Raw genomic sequence first — 23,927 nt, 5'->3', positions numbered from 1 at the left:
AGAGGATCCTTCCTGCCAGTGTAGACATGTCGTCCACTGTCTCCCATCTGTAAAGCATCTTCCTTACCCTTTATCACATGCCTTTCCTCGTGCATACTCTGAATGCTCTATCTGCTCATTTCCTCAGTTTCACAAGTGCAGGTGTTCTGGAGAAACCAGAAAAATGACGTGAAGGACAGAAACTGCATAGCAGTCTTATCTCCTCCAGGTCTTGACCCAGGAGATGCTCTGAGATTACACCAGCTTTGTCACTCCTCCTTGCTTATGATGGTTAATTTTATGTGTCAACATGGCTAGGCCATGGTGCCTGGGTGTTTGGTCAGACATTATTCCAGATGTTTCTGTGAGAGTGTTTTGGAGGAGATTTGCATTTAAATCAGTGGACTTTGAATAAAACAGATTTGTGCTCCATAATATGGGTGGGCCTCACCAATCAGTTGAAGGTCAAAATAGAACCAAGAGACTGACCATTCCTGAGCAAGAGGGAATACTGCTGCAGACAGCCTTCAGACTTGACCTACAACATCAGCTCTTCCTGAATCCCAACCTTTGGGCTTGAAGTGCAACTCCTTCCTGAGTCTGCAGGTGGATTTTGGACTCACCAACCTCCACAAGCACGTGAGCCAGTTCCTTACAGTGAATTTCTCTCTCTCTCTCTCCATCTATATCTCTATATATGCATCTATGACCTGTTGGTTCTGTTTCTCTGGAAAACCCTGCCTAATACACTGCCCTACCCCAGCTGTTCGCGTGCATCCTCCTCCCTTGTTCTGAGTTCCTTCTCTTCTCATAGAACTTATTTCCTGACAGCCATGTAATTGAGGAGAAAAGTGATTTGGTTAACTCAGTCACACCGAGGCATCAGAGGCAGATGTGTCTCCCTCCCAGGTGGAGTTTGCCTGTAGAAGAGGAAGAAGGCAATGCTCACACAAACATCACAAGAGTGGACACTCAGGCATCAGTGGGGATGTCACGTCACTTATCCAGAAAGCTGGGTCTGGTGACAGATGTGGAACTAGAGAAGAGCCACTCCAGAGAGAAAAAAACGAAACCTCACCTGCCTAGTCCAGCCTGCTGAGTGATGTTGAGGAAAGACTTTTGGTGTCTTTAATCTTTGGTTTCAATCTTGGGTCCACCTCTTACTTGTGTAACCATGGTGACAGCCCCATGTCCCGGGTTTGCAGCACTGTGGTTCCCAGTGCATCCTTCCATGGTGACAGCCCCGTGTCCTGGGTTTGCAGCACTGTGCTTCCTAGTGCCTCCTTCCATGGTGACCGCCCCATGTCTCAGGTTTGCAGCACCGTGGTTCCCAGTGCATCCTTCCATGGTGACAGCCCCGTGTCCCAAGTTTGCAGCACTGTGGTTCCCAGTGTTTCCTTCCATGGTGACCGCCCCGTGTCCCAGGTTTGCAGCACCGTGGTTCCCAGTGCATCCTTCCATGGTGACAACCCTGTGTCCCAAGTTTGCAGCACTGTGGTTCCCAGTGCATTCTTCCATGGTGACAGCCCTGTGTCCCAGGTTTGCAGCACCGTGGTTCCCAGTGCATCCTTCCATGGTGACAGCCCCGTGTCCCAAGTTTGCAGCACTGTTGTTCCCAGTGCTTCCTTCCGTGGTGACGGCCCCGTGTCCTGGGTTTACAGGTGTACATTTAATCGCAGGAGCAGCCAGCCTGTAAGGAGATCTCCTGTGCACAGTGGCCTGGGAGAACTTCCCTCAGACACCTCCTGCCGGTGTTTCAGGGCACTGGTGGGAGCAGGGCTGCCTTGTAGCCTTTCAGGGACACTCTTTCCCCTTCCGCTCTGCCATGAGTCCCCGAGCCCAGCCTGGTCACCCCTGCAGTCATCACAGTGAGACTGGATCCAAGGGGCCCTTTCTTCTTGCTCCCCTTGGGGAGATGGCATAGATGTGATGAGAATGACAATTCAGCAAAAGCCTGAGGAACCAAGAAAAGAGGCACCACACTTTGCCCTTCTTCTCAACTCGAAGACCCTCAGTTTATGTCTGTTGTCCTAATGGATAGCTTTCGAGAAATTTAATTTTGTTTTGGGCTAATCCTTCTCTCTAATTCAAAAGCAACATGGCATACTTTCAAAAGGAAATTCCCTTTTTGCAAGTATCTGGGAAAATGTGACGATTTCCAGCTGTGTATTCCACTGGTTCGACATTCTTTCAGAGTGTCTACCTGAATTCCGGAATGGAAAAACTAGCCTTATCCCAGATCTGTTTTTCTCAGCACAGTGGCTAATAGAAAAGCCACGTTGCCTGATGGTGTAGCTTCCCTGTACTGACTTCTAATCTCCTGTGGGAGGCGCCTTTAGTGAGAGGTTGCTGTATTCCCTGGTGGAGCTGGGTACCACAGGGACAGAGAGGAAGAGGAAGACATGGCAACCTGCTCTCAAGGAGTGGGGAGAGTTTATGACTTTGAGGAAGCTTGTGCCCTCTGCATAGTCTACCCTTCACCCCATGGCACCCTGTGACCAGGTGGCCATGGACGTTATCATCCAAAATAGGACACTTTCAAGAGTGAAAGTGGGTGCTGTTAATAACTGTATCAGGACAGCAGATGTAAACTGGGCAGTCTGGCCACCCTACTTAGTATTAAGAGCTATCTTGGTGCTTAGTACAGCTGAATAGGATAAGTGAATGAAGACCTGATCTCTTTCTCTCTCTTAAATATTTACTCATGTTGGTTGAATCCTATCAAAAATAAAGTTTTGCTCTAATTTCACTAATTAGAAAGGGAAGTGGGTGGAGCACATGTCTAGGACTTGATCCAAACGTGGGCAGACTCGCATCTCTGGTGCACGGAGTCCAGTCCATCCTATCACCATACGATGCATTCTAGACTGAGTCAGCCAACAGCAGTAGAATTGGAGTAAATGGCTCCCTAGCAATGCTCTGGCCCAGGACAGTGGGCTCAGAATGAGGGTGATTACAAAGAGCAGGGAGCATTTGTTGAGCTAAATGAGTGAAGAAACTTTCTGGGCCCATGAGTTCTAGAAGCATTGGCCATTAGGACCCCATTCAAAGTCCACCAGCCAAAAATCTTGAAGAAGTTAGATGATTCCGTAAGCTCAAGAAAAGTTTCAGTGGCTGAGCATTTCTTCCCCATTTTTGGATAACAGTTTTTATAAGTGACATTTTGTTTCAAAGTCTTGTCCATCCATCAATCCTTGTCCATCCTTCTGTTGCCTTCCCAAGTCACAGTGCCTCTTCCCAGCCCACCTGGCACCAGATGTTCTGTCAGCCACCACTGTGTGTCCTGTGTCCTCCGAGTGGCAGAATGCGAAATCTCAGGCGACGTTCACCTGGAAGCGCTCAGCCCTCAACAGCTGCAGCCCCTGATTACCTCGCCCGCCTCGGCAGCTCCATGCCGCCACCATATCAATTGCTTGTCAATTCGGTTTAGCCATGACTTTGACTGACTGGATTGAGGGAAGAGGAAGTAGGGTGTAGGCGAATGGTTAAAATTAATTGCTACATAAGAAAAAATTGAAAGATAATTATTCCTGCTTTCCTGTCAGTGCTCGAGGGTAGATGACCTCATTAACTTGCAGCGTGTACACAATTCAATTACTAGGAGATGGAAAATACATTTTTAATTACCTCGGTGGCCTGCGTACCATTCATCTCCATTTGCTGGCTTTTTTTTTAACTGTTGTGCTCTGAAGCACCATCTTAGGAAGGTTGTCATAAAAGCCAGTTTCTGGCTCCTTTTATTCCTATTCAAGGTGGGACATTAAATGTGCAAGATTAACGCCTGTGCCAGGTGAGTTGCAGGCCAACACTTGCTGTCAAAATGTGTTTTTATTTAGCTTGCTATGTCAGAAAATTCCCAGCTCTTAATGAGAGAGAATTAAGAAGGATAAAATTGTGTGTTTGTTTTCAGTCGCTGAAAGAAGAAATTAAAGGCCATGGAAAGCGTGGAATCAGGAAGGTGGGCCAGTCCCGGTATCTGTATGGATTTCGAGGGAGAAGTCTGGTCTTATTTTCATGTCTGTTATTTCATTGGTTGAATTAAATGATGATTTAATTATCTTAAGTATATTGTTTGGCATCCTCTTTGTTTTGTAAATTCCAGGCACAACTTAGAAAACTGTCTAAGCTGTGAATGGTCCACAGCAGTCCCCGTGTGTGTTGGTTGTGTTCTGGAGAGTAGTTGTCATCCCTCTGAATCTCAGTTTCCTGTCCCCAAAGTGCCCTGGACATGAGTTTCTAAATACTCTGAAGCGAAGTACCCCCTGGATAAAATCGTACGTGTGGGACCTGGTCCCATCACACAGCCACACAACCACCGATAGGTTGTTCTTCCCTCTACAAACACTGAACTTGAAGAAGGCGAGTCTGCATTAACTTCTAAAGTGTCTTTAGTCCATATATTTGGAATTTGGGGGTTATATTTGCAAAGGCAGCTTCCTTGTTTGTATGAACTGCATGGATATTGTTCATTACTTGTGATGGTCAGGTGCCTTGTATAGTAGGAATAACAAGTACATGTAGTATATTTTGAAAAATTTGTATGCCTTTTGAATTGAACAGCTAGTGCATGTGCTTGGCTATACCATCACCAACAAAACATTGGTCTCATGTCATACAGGAAACACCCAAATAATAGTGAGACAGATGTTAACTCTGCCAACGCCAGATTTGTAAAGACAATCCTTTCCCCTGTCAACCCCCTCTCTTTAGGAATTCATACATGAGCTCAAGAACACTGACTGAGGGCAAGGGGCAAATAAGAGACACCCCTGCTTTCATGGAGTTCACAGTCTAGCAGGGGAGACTACGTGTAAATCAGTAGCTGACAATGTCACATACTAAGTGTGATAGTGAAGTGTTCACATGTCACCAAGAAAGGACTGTGATTAACCTTCCAAGGTGCTCAGGAGGCCTCTCTGTTCTGACCGGTCTGGTCTTTCTAGCTCATGGTTCAGGAGAGTTTCCAATGCTGTTGTGTGATCTGCGGTTTGTGCTCTGAAAGGTGTGCCCGGAGTTCAGAGGACCTTAAGGAGCCGGGAATTGGGACATGTGTTTTTGATTAGGGGCCAGGTCTGAAATGTCACTCCCCTAGAGGTTCCTTGGGATCACTGAGGATCTTGTCTGTACAATTGTGAGAATTTATCGCTGAAGGGGTTGTGTGGGTTGTCCACGATCCTATCCAGTGGTGTGCTTTAAATGTTTAACAAGTGGCTTTCCAGAAAAAATTAAAACGTTTATTACAGATTTTAGTGACCTAAAAGATATATAGTTCACAACTTACAAATAATATTGAAATATAAACATATTTTATTATAAATCTCATCCAGTCAACTGATTATTACAGAATGCGTTTGTTGATTTTTGCTGAACTCTGGTATCTATAGCCAATCTGTGGTTGCAATCCAACCGTAATTTGGCAAAAGCAGATTCCCAATAAATGCTTGATTACAATATGATTCAGCGAATCAGTTTCTCACATCACTGAGGAATGAGTACTGTTCCAACATGAATGACATATATAAGAACTCTACTCATCTGTCAATGATGTGAGATACTTCTTCAGTGAGGCAGATAATAGTTTTCAAATACTGGAGGAATATTTCCTCAATTTTTTGTGATATTGACAATGTAACAGCTACAAAGATGACACAGTTTATGTTTAATCTGTATTAGTGACATTTTCTTCATCACCTTCTTAACCTAGACAGTAAACAAAACAGTAAATCAAGGCTTGATTTGTGGCATTTGCTGATTTCCATGGTGTGAATCCTCCCACCATAGCCAGTTTCAAGCTACCATTGAGATGTCATGGAATGCACATAGGATGAGATTGGCAGCTGTCTACATGATACAGTGTTTCCACTGCAGAGATATAAGAGCACAATTAGTAGGAAAGTATAGTAAATTAATTAGGAAGTAAGAGTTTTGAATACTATATTTATTACCTTTGTTTTGTATAATTTGATTGTCACGGTCACCACCCATTACCTCACATCGACAGCTTCTGGGATGGGGTTTTCATTTCAGTCCCAGGACATTTGGAAGACCTCCTTCAACACATGGGCTTTCTCTGTAAACATTGACAAGTTGATTCCTTAGAAAGATGGAATTGGATTGCAGTGAGACGGACCGGAGTTTGAAACCCGGCTCTGTCACTCTCTGGTCGTCAGAGCTCTTGCTGCTGGCTTACACCTCTGGTCTCTGTTTCCTTGTCTGTAAAATGCAAATAATAATGCGTAACTTGCGCGGTTGTTGAACGGTTAAATGAGATCATTCAGGGGCTTAGCACAGAGCCCTGCGTGGAGACAATGTGTAATAAACAACAGCTCTTACATTAAATATGAGCCTGCACATAGTAGGTGAGTTTTTTCCTGTTAGATGAAATAGTGGTGATGGGATGGAGATCCGAGAGGCATATGCTCCTATGGACAGGCCACTTGAGGACTCAGCGTCGACTTTCTGACACCCAGCCTCGAATTCTGTGCCTGGGACCAGGCCACATCACAGAAACAAGGGGGCAGATTTGGTCAGCCAAGTGCTTGTTCTGGGTCTTGACACAGTAGGGGCAACACTTAAAATTGACTTCTTGGTTTTTTCCTTATTTCAAAAGTAATAAATGTTTCTTGTAGAAACTTGAGAAAATACTGATAAGCCAAAATCACCAGGAAGCCCACACTCATCAATCATCACATAACCTCTATGAACACTTTGGTGTTTTTCTTCATACACTAATTTTTTTCCTTTTGCAAGAATTGAGTAATACTAACACTATTTCATAATTTAATTTCTCTTACTTAATAATATCATGGACATCTCTCAATGTTAGTAAGTATTCTTCCCCAAAATTAATTTTCATAGCTATAGAGTGTGTGATTGTAGGAAGTACCTTAATCCTACTATCAGACATTTATGCTATAACATTTTCTGTAATCAGAGCTCTCTTCTTCAGATGGAGAATTTTCCAGGTCAAAAGGAATGCACATTTTGTTTGTTTATTTTTGCTGAGGAAGATTGACCCTGAGCTAATGTCTGTGCCAATCTTTCTCCATTTTGTGTGTGAGCAGCCATCACAGCATGGCCACTGAGAGGCGAGTGGTATAGGTCTGCACCCGGGGACCAAACCCAGGCCACCAAAGCTGAGCACACTGAATTTAACCACTAGGCCACTGGGGATGGCCCAGGAATGCACATTTTAAATTTTATATTAAAAAACACAAACTTCAGGGCCAGCCCTGTGGCCTAGTGGTTAAGTTTGGTGTGCTCAGCTTTGGTGGCCTGGATTCACAGTTTTGGATCCCAGGCACAGGCCTATACCACTTGTCAGCTATGCTGTGGCAGCGACCCACACACAGAGTAGAGGAAGACTGTCATAGATGTTAGCTCAGGGCCAATCTTCCTCAGCAAAAACCAAACCAAACAAACAAACGCAAACCTGTGTTCCTTTTGTGGCTCGCTGGCCTCGTCTTCTGTGGGGAAGGTGGTGTTCACACTGGCTCCTGAGAAGGACATTCAGACTCAGTGAGGTTGGAGACACACCCCTTCTCCAAATCCCTTCATCTCCCTCAGCTTGGTAGAGAGAGCAGAGGCTCCAGAACTCTGACCGCTGGCCTGGGGTCCTGTGCCTGCACTGCCCCCGTGTCCTTGAGTTCCTCATATGCCCCTGACACACGGATGACTCCTCATCCCCCAACCCCTCACTCGACAACTTTTCTGCTTTGCTGATGACCCTGCTCCCTTCTCCTGTCCTCCTGGTTACAGGAGGTCCCAGGACCCTCTCTAACTCGCGTCTCCCATGGATTGTCCCTGCTCGTGCAGTTGGCAGTGCTGGGCTGCGTCTGCACGCCATTTACCGTGCTGGGCTTGCACTGTCGCTGTTGGTGCAGTTCTCTCCTCTGCTGGAATGTGGGAGGCGTGAGATCAGGTTGGTCTTAGTGTCTGGTTGCTTCCGTGACACCGCCACCAGTGCAGAAAGCCTTGCTCACCCTCAGTGATTAATGCGTGCCTACTTGGTGGAATCAATGGATGGTTGGAGGGAGGGATGAACCAGATGTGGTGTGGTACTGTGTGTTCAAATTTGTTTTGTTTTGGTTTTTTTTAGCAATGGAACCCTTTCATTCCAATAAACTCTTGCCTGGAGCTTCCCTTTAGAAAACAGATTACAAGGAGCCCTGGCTAATGTGAGGTTGGGAGCCCAGGGTCTGCCTGTGAGTCTGCTCTCACCCTGCCCAGACACGTCGGTGGGACTCGGAATCCTTCCTGGACTTGAAATCCTTCCTGGACTCGAATCAGGAGGCCCTGCTTCAGCAGCTTGCTCTGTGTGACCTTGCACACAGTCGTCTGCAGGTTGTGTTCATTCCTGCCTCACAGGGCAGTGGGAGGACTAAGTACTAGGACTTACCAAAACACCCAGCACAGTGCCTAGTGCCTAGTGCCTAGTAAGCACTCAGAAAATGTTCCCTTATTGATTTCCCTCTCTCCCTAACTCTTGTTTTCCCTCGCTTTGCTTTTCCTGTTCCCTTTGCTTGGCTAACACAGCTTCTTAGTCTAGGTTTCTAAATGGAATGGGCCCAGCCAGTGGCGACTCAGACAGAGACGACCTCCCCTCCCACATCTGTCTGCAGGAACCCACCTCTCCCAAGACCCTGCCCAGCACTTTCTGGTTCAAGGACTCTTGCATCTGGTGAGGTGTTGAAGCACTGGGTGGAAGTGTGGAGGTTTCCACTGCCCTGATACATCTCTGACTCTTATTTTTATTTTAAAGGCTTAAATGTCCCTTCTGACTTAGTGATCAAGACCACCTGAGGGTCCTTGTGGGCTGGCCGCTACTTCTGTTGGGGAACAGTAAGTGTCCCTAACAGGGGCTCCTGTAACCAGCAGTTTGTCTAGTGGTTAAGGATGGAAGCTTTGGAATCAGAACACCTGGGTGCAGATCCAGCCCTGATGGCCTAGTGGTTAAAGTCCAGTGTGCTCCACTTTGGTGGTCTGGGTTTGCTTCCCAGGTGTGGAACCACACCACCCATTTGTCCATAGCCATGCTGTGGTGGCAGCTCACATGAAGGAACTAGAACAATTTACGACTAGGATATACAACCATGCACTGGGGCTTTGGGGAAGAAGAAAAAAAGGAAGCTTGGCAATAGATGTTAACTCTGGGAGAATCTTTCCCTGCAAAACAAAAAAAAGAAAACCTGGGTGCAAATCATGGCTGCCCTCTTAGATCTGTGTCCTTGGGAAAGTCACCTAAGCACTCCCTCACTCTGTGCCTCAGGTTCTTCATCTGTAAAGTGGGAATTTTAATAGCAATAGCACCAGCCTCAAAAGATTCTTGGGAGCATAAAATGAGAAAAAGTAAGTAAAATATTTAACAAATATTAACATTCTTTCAAAATGTAATCATAGTTCAAACATACCAATACAGACCCTTTTTCAGACTAAATGGAAACCTTCACCTAATCAATGGCAAATGCACCAGACGGCCCAGAGGAGGCAGCGCCATGGCCCACTGTGCTGGGAACGGCGTCTTGCTCAAGTCAGTGTTAGCTACTGTGGTCTGGCAAATGTTTGTTAAGAACTTAATACTTACACAGCACAATACAATACAATGAATAATCACACAACACAGTAAATCATTGTTCTGTATTCAAATATACTTAACCAATACAAATAATTGTACTGTACTGCATTGTACAATAAACACTATATACTTGGATTAACCAAAAAGATGCTCAGGCTCACTAGTAATAAGAATGGGGATCTGGGGCTGGCCTCATGGCCGAGTGGTTAAGTTTGCATGCTCCACTCTGCGGCGCAGGGTTTTGCCGGTTTGGATCCTGGGCGTGGACATGGCACTGCTCATCAGGCCACGCTGAGGTGGCGTCCCACATGCCACAACTGGAGGGACCCACAGCTAAAATGCGCAACTATGTATTGGGGGCCTTTGGGGAGAAGAAGAAGAAGAAGAAAAAAAAATAAGATTGGCAGCAGTTGTTAGCTCAGGCGCCAGTCTTTAAAAGAAAAAAAAGAAGGGGGAATTAAAACAATGAAATGATACTTTGTTGTTTTATTTTGGCCAAGCTTAAAATCATTGATATTGCTAATGTTGGTGAGGCTCCAGGGAAACAGGCACTCTTCTGCACTGTTCCTGGGAGTAGCTACGTGACGTTAAGTGTACCCTCTTGAGGGAGCATACTGCTTTTCAGAATTTATCCTAAGGAAATGATCACTTTTCTTTTTAAAAAAAACCACTTTATTTATTTATTTATTTATTTTGCCAAGGAAGATTGTTGCTGCGCTAACATCTGTGCTCATCTGCCTCTATTTTGTATATCGGACACTGCCACAGCATGGCTTGATGAGCAGTGTGTAGGCCTGTGCCCGGGATCCAACCCATGAACCATGGGTGGCCAAAGCGGAGTGCGCAAACTTAACCACTATGCAACTGGACTGGCCCCAAAAGCAATCATTTTTCTAAACTATAATTTCAAGGCTTTTCATTGTAGCATTGTGATTATAAAAACTGAAACACCTTAAAGATCCATCAGCAGGGGAGTTATTAAGTAAATTTTAATATTCTGATACCATGCTGCCATTAAAAATTATAAATTTATACTTCTTTACATAAGAATATTGCATGATTTATTAAGTGAAAACAGCCTATGATGGCATGATTTGTCATCTATTTAAAACATATCTCGATGTATATGTATGTGTATGTGTGTGCGTGTGTGCATGCAGTAAAAATTCTGAAAATAAGTACAAGAAAAATTTAACATTGGGGGACTTTTTGAAGATGTACTTTATTCTCAAAACATCTCTATAGAATTTGAATTCTTTTATAGTAAATATGTACTCATTTGATAATCAGAAGAAAAGAATAAAGTTACTTTCTCTCATCTCTCATTCATTAAAGAGAAGGGAGCCTAATGTTTGCAAAGCAAATGTGTGTGTGGGTGATTCAGACCAGCGCCCGGCCTCAAGGCGAGCAAGCTGTGGGAGTCAGACAGCGGTGCAGTGATGAGCAACTTACCCACCTTCATGGGGGCTCCACAGAGGAAGGGACAGTGGAACTGGCCTTGAAGGATGAGAATTGGGGACAGAGGGAAAAGCATCGGGGTTGATAAAGCCAACTGTGCATAAGCTGCTTAGTGTCTGAGCTAAAGTGATGGGTTTTCCTGTGAGAATTGTCCCTGAGAAAAGAAGAATTTGCCTTATGTTCAAGTCTTTCAAGTTCCCTCAGACAATGGGATTCTCCTTAAATTGTTTTATTTTGAAAAATCACATTAGCCTGAAATGACCTAAATCAGCATTAGTTTTGATGCGTATAGAGGGTCCCAGCTCTGATTTAGGGATTATTCCTTGGGTATGACTTCCCAGTGGCAACCATTAGAATTTGTTGTAAATGCACCTTTTAGAAGTCACGTTACAAAGCACTGTGGTTACATAGTAAAGATCATGAATATACATATAAGGATGAATAAATGCAAAAACAAAAGTTGTAATGGTATGTGAAAACACTACTTGTGGTTTAGGATAAAATTTTCTTGTTAGTGTCACACAGAGATTCAAGGTGCTGCATCTCAAGTGACTTAGGTGGAAGCGAAGACTAAGTTCTCTTGAAAATGACTCAAAAAAGGTTCTAATGATGATGAAGACTTACGTTAGAATAAAATTATTTCATGAAATATGAAAATGCAAGAAGCACCATTTCTAAATCAATGTATGATTTTTATACATGAGATTTTACATGTATCTGTGTAACTAGGTTAAATTGAATATTATAAGTAGCTATTTGGCTATTTTGTCTTATTCCTGGAAGTTTTTTCCCTGGTTTTCTCACTGGAAAAATGGGAGACTGGCATTTAGGGAATTGCCTTATCTTCGGACACTGGTGTGTCCTGGTTCGACATACGCGTGTGTCTGATATCTCTGTATGGCCGACTTGTGATGCCCTCGTTGGCAATAATACCAGCAGCCACCAGCCTTGTCCACAACGACCTGCTGTGGAATGTGTCTTTTATAACTTTGTCTTTATTCCTCGTGACGACCCTACAGGGCTTGTATCTGTTTGCTGCTATAACAAAGCACCACAAACTGAGTGCTTAAGCCATAGAAATTTCCTGTCCCACAGTTCTGGGGGCTAGGAGTCCGAGACCACAGTGCTGGCAGGATCGGCTCCTTCTGAGGCTGTGAGGGAGACTGTCCATGCCTCTGCCCTGGCTGTGGGGCTGTGGTGGCGATCATCAGTGCTCCTTGGCATGTGAAGCGTCACCTGACCTCTGTCTTCATCTTCACGTGGCCTTCTCTCTGTGTGCCTCTGTGGCCCCGGATTTCCCCTTTTTGTAAGAACACCAGTCATACTGGAGTAGGGCCTGCCCTAAGACCTCATTTAAACTAGATTACCTCTATAAAGGGCCTTTCTCCAAATAAGGTTGCCTTCTGAGGTACTGGGGGTTAGGATGTCCACTTGTGAATTTGGGGACAGCTCGGCCCTTTGTAGCAGGTATACCGTTGACGTCTACTGGTGAGAAAATTGAGACTGGAAGTTGCACAGTTAGAAAGTGTGGAGCCAGGAACTGAGCCGCTTGGTCTGGAGCCAGCTGTTTCTCCTGTTCAGTCGCGCTGCACTCTGGTCTGTGTCCTGATGGTCCTGCCTTAAGGAAATTCGCACACACAGCAGCCATGGGGTCTGTGAGGTTTTATCTGAAGAGCTGACCCTGCAATTAGACTCTTTCGTCCTGATAGCTTTGTGTCCAGTTGTGGACCAGAGTATGAGTAGATAAGCTTTCGTGTTTGTGTAACTATCTTTACCCATAGGAACCCTGGAGCCTCAGACCTGAGGCTGCTGTTCTCTCCTTTGCTCACTTACCATTTATTAGGCACCTGCAGTGGGAGGTAATGCTGAGAAGATATAAAAAGACAGGGCCCTGGCCCTTGTCCATTCCTGTTGCTTGTCTGAGATGTGCATAATCAAATTAAAATTTAAAATGGGAAGCCCACAGGTGAGAGTAAATTTGGCTTGGAAATCATGGCATAACTTTTTATTTTTAATTAGTTTCAGAGAAATAAACCCACTTCATTCTTAGGGCTTTAGAACTCCCTCTGGCTTGGTAGAGCTTCTTTGAAGAGCAGAGGATTGGGGAGGAAATTGGGGTACCTCTCAGGATTCAGAAGAGCCAGCAGATTTTTACTAGCTTCTAGAGGGAGGGATAGTGGCCATTAGTTGATCTGTGTGTCCAACTCTGGGCCCGGAGCTTGATAAACACAGTCTCATTTATTTAATTCTTGAAACAACTGTGGCCTTGGTGCTATTTCTCCATCTTAAAGAAGAGGACGCTGAGTTTGGATGAGATGAGACAGAGTGAGTGCGTTCATTCACTCCCTTTTCAGATCTGGGTGTGCAGTGGTCGATGGGACAGGCCCTGTCCTGACCCTTCTGCTGTGCACAGACACAGACCACCACAGAACTGAGAGCGGAGTCTGGCTCTGCTCCTCTCCAAAGCCTGTGTGCTGAACTGACATGACGAAGAAATGCCAATCAGGTTAAAAAGAAGGTAAAAAGGACTAATCCTACTGAAGCCCCATAGATTGGATAAGAAATCATCAGACTGGCCAGTGGTGTTAGCTTGCTCGTGATCTCTGCCAGCACCAGGGCTACAATCTGACCCTGCCGTAATGCTGTCAGTGGGGTCCAAATTCCACCCTATCAACTGTGGGATCACATTATTGCGTATCGAGAGGTGAGTGGAAAGGCTTGGTGGCTTTGCTGCCAGCTGTGGATTGCCTTCCATCCAAATGGGCCTTATCATGCGGACCAGAGTCTCCCCGTGGTGTATCTAGGATTGTGAGCAGTACACAGAGAACAGTCTGGTCAGACATTCCATTCCTAACAATGTGTTATTGTTAGGTGTGTCCCCCAAGTCTTGTTTCTTCTTAATTTTCTCATGGTTCTAGTCCAGAGTCTGTCCGTGTTGGCTCTGTTGACATTTGGGCAGGGTCATTCTTTATCATGGAGTAGTTGTTGTCCTGTGCATTGTAGGACGTTGAGCACATCCTTGTCCTATACCCTCTGCATGCCGTTAGCACATCCCCCCAGTTGTGACAATGAAAAATGTCTCCAGACATGGCCAAATGTCCCATGGCTGGGGGGGGTGGGTGGGGGCAAATCGCTCTCTGGGGCTGGGGGTTAGGAACTACCTCTCTAGCCCTTTGGTATTTGTATTATCAGACGTCCAGTCAAGTCAACCAGCAAACGTGTATTGGGTTCTGCTGTGCTGTGCACAGGCACTACACTAGAAGGCACCAGGCCCACAACATGATTGGAGGCATGCCGGGGAGACAGGACTTGTGTTTGAGGGCAGAGGAGGAACTGGAGATCAGAGAGGTCGCAGGTGGTGAGCAGCATCCGCTGAGGGTGACATCATGTGAAAGGTGAGCGTGGCTGGTCTTGAAGGATATGGCATAGGCATGGGAGAGTGTGAGCAGCAATGCTCATGGCCTCTGGGTCCTGGGAGCATATCAGCAGAAGTAGAAGAGAAAACAGGACAGGTGGGTTGGGACTGGAGAGTCTTGAATGGCTGCACACAGCTGGAGGAAGTCTCAGGAGCTCTCTCAGATGATAGGGGCTTCTTGTTAGGATGTGGTGTCTGTGGGTGGGTAGGGATCCCATGGATTCACCAGTGTCCTGCATCCAAGCTCATCCTCAGTACCTGGGGTGTGAGAGCTTCACCTCTGTCCTCTGTCAACAATGGAGAGGCTGCCCCACTTGTGTTCTCTGCCTCTTTGGGGTTTTCTTAGTCCTGCTCCATATTCCTGTTGGTTTGCTTCTCTCAAATCTTTCTGTTCACATTCTAGAGGGAGATGCTGAGTCTGACTGCTTAACTGGTTACCAATATCCCACTGGGCAGAGTGTGTGCCAGTCCCCTCCTAGGTCACTGTCAGCCTGTAGGTGGACTGCTTTGGGTCAGGTGCCGAACTGAGGTCCAGTTAGTGGCTATGTCTTGCTTGTGGCTCAGCCTTAGGCTGCTTCCCACAGTGAGGTGTATGAAGATGGTCATGGTTGACATGTCTGGAGTGACAGCCTAAGGAGTCCTGATTCTGACTCTGCGGACAGTGAGGGTTGTGGGTTAGGAAGGAGCACAGGCTGGCCCTGTGGGCTCCACATCGGGGCGGCTGACATTCTGGTTAGGCCCAGGCTGGAATCCAGCCACAGCCTCCTCACCCCTTTGTCTCAGTTTCGAGGCCACTGTTGCTGGTAGTAGTACCTGTCTCCAGAGAGTGGCAACTTTGTCTTGCCACGACACCCTCTGTGAAAGAGTAAACCTGCAGGGGGTGGCACCCACTTTAAAAACACAAGACTGACTTCCCTTTGAGGGAGAGTTCCTAAAGACAGTGAGGAGGGAAGAGCAGTGCCTCAGTTCCAGGCATCACATGAGCCCTTGTTAGCTGGACCGTCTCTCTGTCCCTCTCTGCAAAGTTGGTATATTTAAAAGTAACAGTGTTGACATAGTTTACTGTGTTCTAAGCACTTCATATATACTGACTCAATGAGTTCTCCCAAAGAGCCAGTGAGGTGGGTATTTACTATGCTCTCCGCTCACCAGAGGAAAACAACAGGGAACAGAGAGTTTCGGTCATTGCCCATGGCACACGACTAGTGAGTGTGGAGCTGGGGTTTGAACTCAGTGGTCTGGCTCTTAACCACTAGGCTGCACGGCCCCGGAGGAGTTCGCTGTATGGACGGCCACGACGACACAGTCCAACAGTCATGTGCTACAGTGTCAGGACTTGCCAGAGAATCTTGTTTCCCCAGACAAAGCCAACAGTGTCTTAAGTCCTGGATGTGTTGTTTAGAGTCATGGCTCAGCAGCGCCCCGTGGGCCTCACAGCTGCATGCAGGCTCTGCTTGTTCTGCATGCATGTTGAACAGCGCTTTCCTGCATTACCCTGTGGTCTTAGAGTCTGGATGTTCACCTGTATTATCTCAAGTGTACGTGAGCTCCTAAGAGCCATTTCTTACCCAGAGCTGCTTCGTGATGTGACCCTTTCAAACCCACGTGAACCTTGTTCAGCACAACTTATCACTTTGATTTCACTTGTTTCATTTGCAGTTAACAGAAATACATGGAGCGTCTGTTGTGCTCAAGGCAGCCTGAAGGACTGCAGGCAAGGATGCAGCTGGATTCCAGCCCCCGAGAGCCTGCCATCCCGCAGGGCCCATCTGCGATGAAAGCAGCCACAGGGGTAACAGGCAAAACGAGGAGGCCTAGGGGATGTGCAGACTCTGTGTACGGAAGTGCTCCAAGTGGAGGGATGGATTTTGCCCAGAAGAAGGGGCAATTTTATTTGGACTGAAAGGAACAGTGATAATTCTGTTGGGAAGGAGGACAAGGTCCTTGTAGGCAGGTGCTCCAAGATGAGGTGACAGACTAAGTTGGGACTAAACCATTAGAGGATCTTAAACGGCCAATGAAGGAGTTTGAACTTTGTTCTGTGGGCAGTGGGAGCCACGGAAGGATGCTGAGCAGGAGAGTGGCAGAGTCAACTCGTATTTGAGGAAGATAACCGGTTCCGATGTGAAGGCTGGACTGAGGAGGAAGGCACTGGATGAAGGTCAGCTCATAGGAGATCATTTCAGCAGTCAGGGGAAGGAGGCCCAGGTCCTACGGAGGGCAGTGGAGGTGGAAGGGGGAAGCAGGGACAGACATGTGTGACTGGAAGTGAGAGGGACAAGACTGGGTCACTGGTCAGCTGTCAGAGGTGATGACAATGGAGGCGCTGAGAGAACGAGGCACCATCCAGGTGCGTCTGTTGTGACAGAGCAGCAGTGGGGAGGGCCTGACTCTCCTCCCCTCCCCTCACCAGGAGCACCATATGCCACCTACGGACGAGGCACGGACGAGGCCTTCGTCCTGTGCTTGAGGGACACCTGATGGAGGAGGGAGCTAGGGCTTTTCTCCTGGGAGCTGTGTTCGTCAGAGGCAGGGTGTAGACCAAGGTCAATGCTACCAGCACGAAACCCACAAGCCAGGAAGCAACTGGGGACGCAGGTCAATTAAGCAGGTCAGGGTGAGGAGGACGTTTGAAGAAGCCAGTTCAGAAGGGGGAGGGGACATGGGAAGGCTCTGAAGGGCGAGCTCACAGGTGAGGCTGTTGATCCCCCAAGACCTATCTCTAGCAGGGGACACACACTGGGGAGACGAGAGTCTTTCCGGCATCTCGGGCATGTTTTCCTCCTTCTGAGCCCACCTCCTGGTGGGTATCTGTGCACAGCTTGCTCTTCCCGCTCACTGCCATTTGTTCCTCAAGACTGTTGGCCCCTGCACAGGACGGGTGCCACGTCGGTGCTGGAGACGAAGGTGAATTCACATGGGCTCTGGACTCGAGGCGCCCGTGGTCTTGCAGAAGAGGCAGGAAAGGGACGAGGGGTCACAGAACTCAGGACATAGTGACCCTTCAGCCTGGAGTGGGTGGCGCGCAGTCGGCAGTCTCCGACCACAGAGCAGGTGACGTTGACCTGGATTCTGAGGAACTGGGAGCAGCCAAGCCAGCATTGGGGAGGAGTGCAGAGGAGGAGGAGGTGGAGAGTGCGTCTGGCCAGGCTGTGGTGTGGAGGAGGTGGGCCGTGGGGCGGATGGGTGACTGTGCTGGGGCTGTGGTGGGGCAGGGACAGGAGCCGTTATAAGAAGCTGTTGAGGGCTGGCCTTCTGGGGCCGGGCAGAGAGAAGAGGCTATAAAACAGCTTTTCAGGGCGTGGAGTTTACAGAGCTTGGTGCCTGGATGCCCAGAAGGAAGGAGAACTGGGGCGATGGCGGGTCTCTGGCCCACCCTCCCCTGGCTGCAGGACCGTCTCTGTGTCCCCAGCTGGCCTCGCTCCTCCTCAGGACGCTGCAGTCAGTGTCACTGATAAGACCGGTGGCCGTCCTGCCCTGTGTCCACTGCAGAGCCGATGCCACCCCCAACGCACGACAGTGGCCTTGCTAACTGCCAGAGGAAAGGGTTTCATTTCTGTTTCATGGGTCAAATTGAAATTTCAAGAAGGCTAGACTTTGGTCTGTGCTCTACTGGGAGGTGGAGGTGGCTCCATGGTGGAGTGAGGGCAGCCGTCAGGACTGGCCGGATCTGGTCCCCACCAGCCCACATGGCTTTCAGGAGGATGCTGTTGGGAAAGAAATGGAGTCGGGGGGAAGTAAAAAATCAGGAACAAAAAGCTCAGGCACAACTCCAAGCCTGGCTGGGAGCTGCCAGGAGGCCAGGTGCTGCCGCGGGAAGCTGCGCTTTCCACCTGGCACGGCTGCATCATGGCAATGCTTCCCGTGCCTGCACCACAGGGCCGGCTCCTGAGGGGGCTAGGTGGTCTCGCAGAGAGGGGAGAGGGAAAGAGACACAGAGAGGCAGAGAGGGAGAGATGAGAGAGAGACAGAGAGGGGGGGGAGAGACAAGGACAGAGAGACAGGAAGAGACAGAGAGAGGGAGACAGAGAAAGAGAAGAGAGACAGAGAGAGGGAGGGAGAGACGAGAGAGAGACAGGGAGACAGAGAGGGAGAAACAAGAGAGAGAGACACACACACACACAGACACAGAGACAGAGAGAAACAGAAAGACAGAGAGGGAGAGAGGCGAGAGACAGAGAGACACAGAGAGGGAGAGACAGAAACAGAGAGACACAGAGAGACAGAGAGGGAGAGGACAGAGAAATAGAGAGACACAGGGACAGAAAGGGAGAGCAAAGCGAGAGAGAGAGAGAGAGAGACAGAGAGAGAGACAGAGAGGGAGGGAGAAACAGAGAGAGAGACAGGGAGACAGCCAGACGGAGGGAGACCAGACCGGCAGAGGGAGGGGCATGGGGCAGGAGGAGCCCTCTCTGAGGTCAGGAGCGGGAGGCAGCAGCCTGACTTCTCTGATGTTCCTGGTACTTCCCTCTGGCTCCTGAGAGGGTCCTGAGGGGAAATCGAGGCCTCTGCTGGATGCCGTGGGCCCTCCCTGGGCGAGGACGCCTGCCTGGTGGTTGGAAGGACTCAACCGGGGCAGCGTCTGCTCTGCAGGAGAGTGCGGCCCGGTTCTGCAGGCGGCCAGGACAAGCGTCACTGTGAGGCTGAGGAAGAGCTGCCCTGGGGCCCTTGTGGTGGAACCTCCACTCCCTCGCTGGAGGCTCTTGGCGGTCACCCCGAGCCCTGTCTTGATGTGGGAGCCACTGTGCCTTGCGCCTCTTTGAGCCGCTGTGGGTTCTGCCTTGTTTCTGGGGAGGGTCGTGAGGGAGAAACTGCCTCTCCCTCCTGTCCGCTCAGGGGCGCGTCCCGCAAGGAGCGTGCAGCTTCACTCCCCGGGGGACGGACCCCGTTTGAGCCCGTCTCCCTGGGCTGCGTCCAGGCACGGAGGCCAATTCTCGCTGTCGTCTGGTGGTTTTCAGCCCGCGTCGGCGGCAGTGGGGACCCTGCTACAGGGCCTCCGAGCGGAGTCGCCGCCCGGCGCTGTCAGTGAAGCCGGGCCTTCCTCCCTCCGCCGCATCCAGGTCGGCGAATGACAGCGCCGAGGACCGAGGACCGGCCGGCGCTCTGGCCGCCCAGCTGAGCGTTCGACGTCCTTCCCTCCCTTGCGCGCCCCTCTGCAACTGGGGCCCCTGGGCAGCGAGCACCGGGAGCGCCGAGTCCAGCATCGCGGGGCTTCAACAGGAACGTCGTGTCTATCCTGTGCAAGCGGCCCAGGGACGGGCAGCCGTGCAGGGGACGGCCCGGCGCCTCCATCCCCGCCTACCCAGTCCATGGCCCCCGCCCACGCTGGGAGAGCCTGCCAGCGACGAGGAGGCGGCGGCAGAGGCGCGAACGCCCGCGGAAGAGCGGCCTTGGAGAGGGTCCTGGGCGCCCCGCGTGCGCGGCCCGTCGGGCGGCAGTGGCCCCGAATGGGCGGCTGGGAGGCCTCGTGGTCCGTGTGAGCGCGGCGCTCGTGCCGCCGGCCCTGCTCCCAGCGAAGGAGGAGCGCAGCCTCGCGGCCTTGGGCTCAGCCAGCGAGGTGAGCACCCTGAAACGAGGATGGTGTTTGCGGTGAAGGGTGGGAAGAGCTGTCAGGCTGCCTCGGCAGGTTTTTAAAAAATAACTGAAAATAACTCCTGCCGTCTTTTTCCTTTTACCAAAGCAACACAAGTTCATGGTTAGAAACGTTTAAATTGCGGATGAGCAGAAAGATTACAGTGAGAGAGCACCATGACTCCACCCTACAGTGGTAACCGCTGTGAACGGCTCAGTAACCAGCCTTCCAGAACTTTCTCTGTACATTCACACACATACATGTCTTTTTAAGTAGAAGGAGATTGTACTGTGGAAGTTATTTTATTCTATGCTTTTGATTTAGATAGGGTGAACGTTTTTTCCTCTGTCATAAGTGTTGCCCTACTTTAGGCTGCTGGTCCTCTACCAGTGGACACCAAGGCCTCATTGCCTGGTCAGTCTATCGCTGAGGGTGTTTCCAGCTTTCACTCAATAACATGTAGTGAATGTCTACGTGCTAAGCCTCTGAGCACGTCCGTGACTGGTTGTTTGACATGAATTCCTGAATAAATCGGGGTGCTAGAAAGCACACATCTTGGACTTGGATGAGCGTGCCGGCTTGCCCCCAGAAGGCTCCTCCCCGGCGGTGCAGGCGCCTGGGTGTCAGATGTGGGTGCCTGCTCAGCCTGCGTCTCAGACCAGAGCTGACCCTCTGGTAGCCTTGTGACTGTGCAGCCTGAGATGCCTGCTGTGCTTTGCTACAAGGACCCCGCATGTGTTTATTCTGTGTAAATAGTGAGCGACGGCTGGAGTGTGAACCCCTGCAGCCCATGACGGGAGGACCGGCTACGTGCCAGCACGGTGAGCCCCGCGAGAGCCAAAGCCAAGGAGGCCCTCAGCCAGCGGTGGAAGAACCTTCCTAGGAACATGTTTTGCTTAAAACGTTTGCATCTTCTGAAACCTGTGGAAAAGAAACTGGATACCAAGCGGTTGATGGAGAGCAAGAGTTGGGAGGAGTGAGGCAGCCCAGGGGCATCACGACAGGAAGACGCCATGTCCTCTTTGACCCGGCACAGCTGCCACCCTCATCCAGCCTGGGGAGGTTTCTCCCCTGAGGGCCTGCAGCGATCCTGACACGTGTGGGCGCCGCCGTGCTCCTGCTCAGGAGTCCCGGTCCTGTCTCCTCTCCATCCCTCCGACCTGGCCTGTTGAGTGACTTGGCTGCTGGTTTGCTCCCTCTGCTGAGGGCCCGGGGGCGGTGGCGCCTGACCTGGGTTCTCGCTCCAGGAGACAAGGCGTCTGGTCAGGGTCTCTCTCAGGAAAGAGCCTGCTCTTCGGGTCCTTGGCTGTTGCTGTTTCCTCTGTCTGTCCTTGTCACCAGGCTTCTTTGGCGAATAGAAACCACTGAGAGAAGAGAGAGGGGAGAGAGGAAGGCAGACAGACAGATAGTGAGGGTCTCCCCACAGCAGCGAGTGGGGAGCTGCCCGCCTTCCCCACATGAGGAACAGCACGGAGGACACGGAGAAGCCGAGCCCTGAGACCTGTCCCCGGGGCTGAGTCTGGTCGTGCCCATGGTGGAGGAGCTGAGAGTTAGTTCAGGAGGCACACTCTGGGCCCTGTGAAGTGCCAGGCGCCGTGTGCCACAAGAGGTTTTTAAACAAGGAGCCATTAAAACAGGCAGCCTGTGGCGGGGGAGCTGCTGGTGTGCAGGAGAGATGGAAGCCGACCTGGGTCTTCACAGTGAACTGCGCCGGGCACAGCGGAGGCGGGGCGCTGCTTCGGGAGCAGAGCGCAGGAGGAGGGTGGCCGTGGCTTCAGAGGAGCAGTTTCAGACGACCTGGGTCTTGAAGAAGGAGGGTCTGCGGGTTGGAAGCAGAGGATGGTGTGGGCAAAGATGTGCGGAGTCGATGCTGGTGGTGACTTGGGGTGAAGTGGGGTCTCACAGCCTGAAGCTAGGGAAACACGGAGGCAATGGAAGGAGCAGGGCTGGGCCAGAGAGTGAGGGTCGGCCTTGATCATTTATCCTGCGGAATTTAGTCTGAGGAGAGCGGGAAAAGGTTTGTCCAAGGAAGAAGGATTTGAAGAAGTGGAAAGGCCGCCAGGTGGGATGAGGGAACAGCCTGAGCGGGAACTTGGAGGCAGGGTTGGGGCATGAAAGATCATCCTGGATCTGTGCGGTGGTGTTGAGAGGTGAGGCTGGAAGTGGATCCATGTGGGGAGCAGGAGGGCCTGTTGAAGTCAAGGTGTCAGGATGATTTGGCAGTGGGGAGAGATGGGAGCACTCAGCCATGTGAAGTTCTTACAGAATCCTGTGAATTCCAGGAGGAGAAGTCCTTTTTGCTTCCTGCTTGTCTGAGTCCTAAGGCTACTGTTACTACCAGGGCTCAGGATGATCACCAGAAAGCATATACTCAGCCTGGATGATCTCAGTTCCCTACAGGGATGGCTCTGCCAATTTCAACTGGAAGCTTTGCACTTGCCTTTTTTTTTTTTTTGGTGAGGAAGATTGGCCCTGAGCTAACATCCATTGCCAATCTGCCTCCTTTTGCTTAAGGAAGATTGTTGCTGAGCTAACATCTGTGCCCATCTTACTCTATTTTATATGGGTCACCACCACAGCGTGGCTTGACAAGTGGTGCTAGATCCACGGCCAGGATCTGAACTGACGAATCCCAGGCTGCTGAAGCAGAGCACGTGAACTTAACCACTGTGTCACCGGTGGGCCCTGCACTTGCCTTTTACAGAGTGCTAACATGGAAGCCCTTGCTGAAGAACATTTTCATGTCTTTCATCATTAAGTACATTGGCAGACTTCTCTCGCAACGACCTTTCTGCAAGTAACCACACCATCAGTTTCTCTCAAGTGCAGCATGAAGAAGGAAACACGTCTGTTCAGACAAACTTCTGTGTTACCTTCAGGACAGATAATGAGATAATATATTCCAGTGCATTCGGCACTTTTTGCATGGCTGGCAGGCAAATCAGAACTAAGTCGGCTTTGGAAATGTGGGAACTCCCTTGTTCTCTTGCTCTGTTCTTTCTCATTGGGTCCTTATTTTTTAAAATAATTACATTCTCTTTTACTTGTTCTTTTTAAATGTGTTTGAATAATGTAGATGCCTCAGATACTTCTGGGAAATAGGCTGGGTGTGTAATATGATTAAATCTTAAGTGAATACTTTCCTGTCCCTGGAAGTCAGCTCATGCCTGCTTTTCCAAGCAGCCCAAAGGCCTCCCCCTCCTCCTGCCGGCCACTCACGCTGGCTGTGGCACCGGGCCTGCCTCTCTGTCAGCTCATCCTGGCCAAGCTCCTTAGTAAGACGCACTCGCTCCGAGCCCGTCCGCCTCTGCTCGCTGGCCCTTTTGGCTTGAGATGTTTTCCATCTTTTCTATATTTCAAAGCTTTGTGGTAAATAATCAATTCAAACCAGCATTGAGTCTCTCTTTCTGTAATTCTAAAAACCCGTTAAATTATATTGTTGGGAGAAAACAATGGCTGTGCTAATCATGCCCTGTGCATGTGCATCTTAATTTCCCTCGAGGACTGAATATGAATTTTTACTAACATGTTAATTTTGTGTGTTAATCAGTAGCTGTAGGCCGAATGAATGGATTGACTATGTAAAACTGTTTGATATTGAAACAACTCCTTTTGACCCCCTCAAATTGGCTTCATTCCCCTAAAGACGGTTAAAGTTAATTAAGCACTCAATAGGTTTATGGTGTTTAAATTAAAATATATGACTCCTCATTGTGCAGTCATCAACTGAGAACGACATCCTCCTCCGGGCCGCCTGGCTGGCTAATGGGCTTATCAAAATTCATGATGTAACACGAAGGCCGACCAGCACAGACTCCGCGCCACTTGAGGGACTGCACTGACCGCCGTGCCCACCAGGGGGCACAGGAGAGCCACACGCCGCGTCCCGGCCACAGGCCTGTTTCTCTCATTTGTGAAGAAAGCGAGCC

General features: G+C 49.4%; 1 protein-coding gene across 1 annotated transcript in view; it reads left to right on the top strand.

Moving 5' to 3' along the window:
• Positions 1-23,388, top strand: part of LOC103555274 (skin secretory protein xP2-like) — a 45,664-nt gene extending 22,276 nt beyond the window's left edge. The window contains exons 4-5 of the mRNA XM_070626650.1: positions 19,321-19,983; positions 20,755-23,388. Of these exons, the coding sequence (XP_070482751.1) occupies positions 19,321-19,983; positions 20,755-20,792 (701 nt within the window). The 3' untranslated portion in view covers positions 20,793-23,388. The remainder of the gene's footprint in view (positions 1-19,320; positions 19,984-20,754) is intronic.
• Positions 23,389-23,927: the final 539 nt, after the last annotated feature.

Source organism: Equus przewalskii, chromosome 6, assembly GCF_037783145.1.
Source record: "Equus przewalskii isolate Varuska chromosome 6, EquPr2, whole genome shotgun sequence".
NCBI classification, from domain to species: domain Eukaryota; kingdom Metazoa; phylum Chordata; class Mammalia; order Perissodactyla; family Equidae; genus Equus; species Equus przewalskii.
The sequence above is the reverse complement of the archived record's forward strand: the minus strand, read 5'-3'. Positions and strand labels throughout refer to the sequence as shown.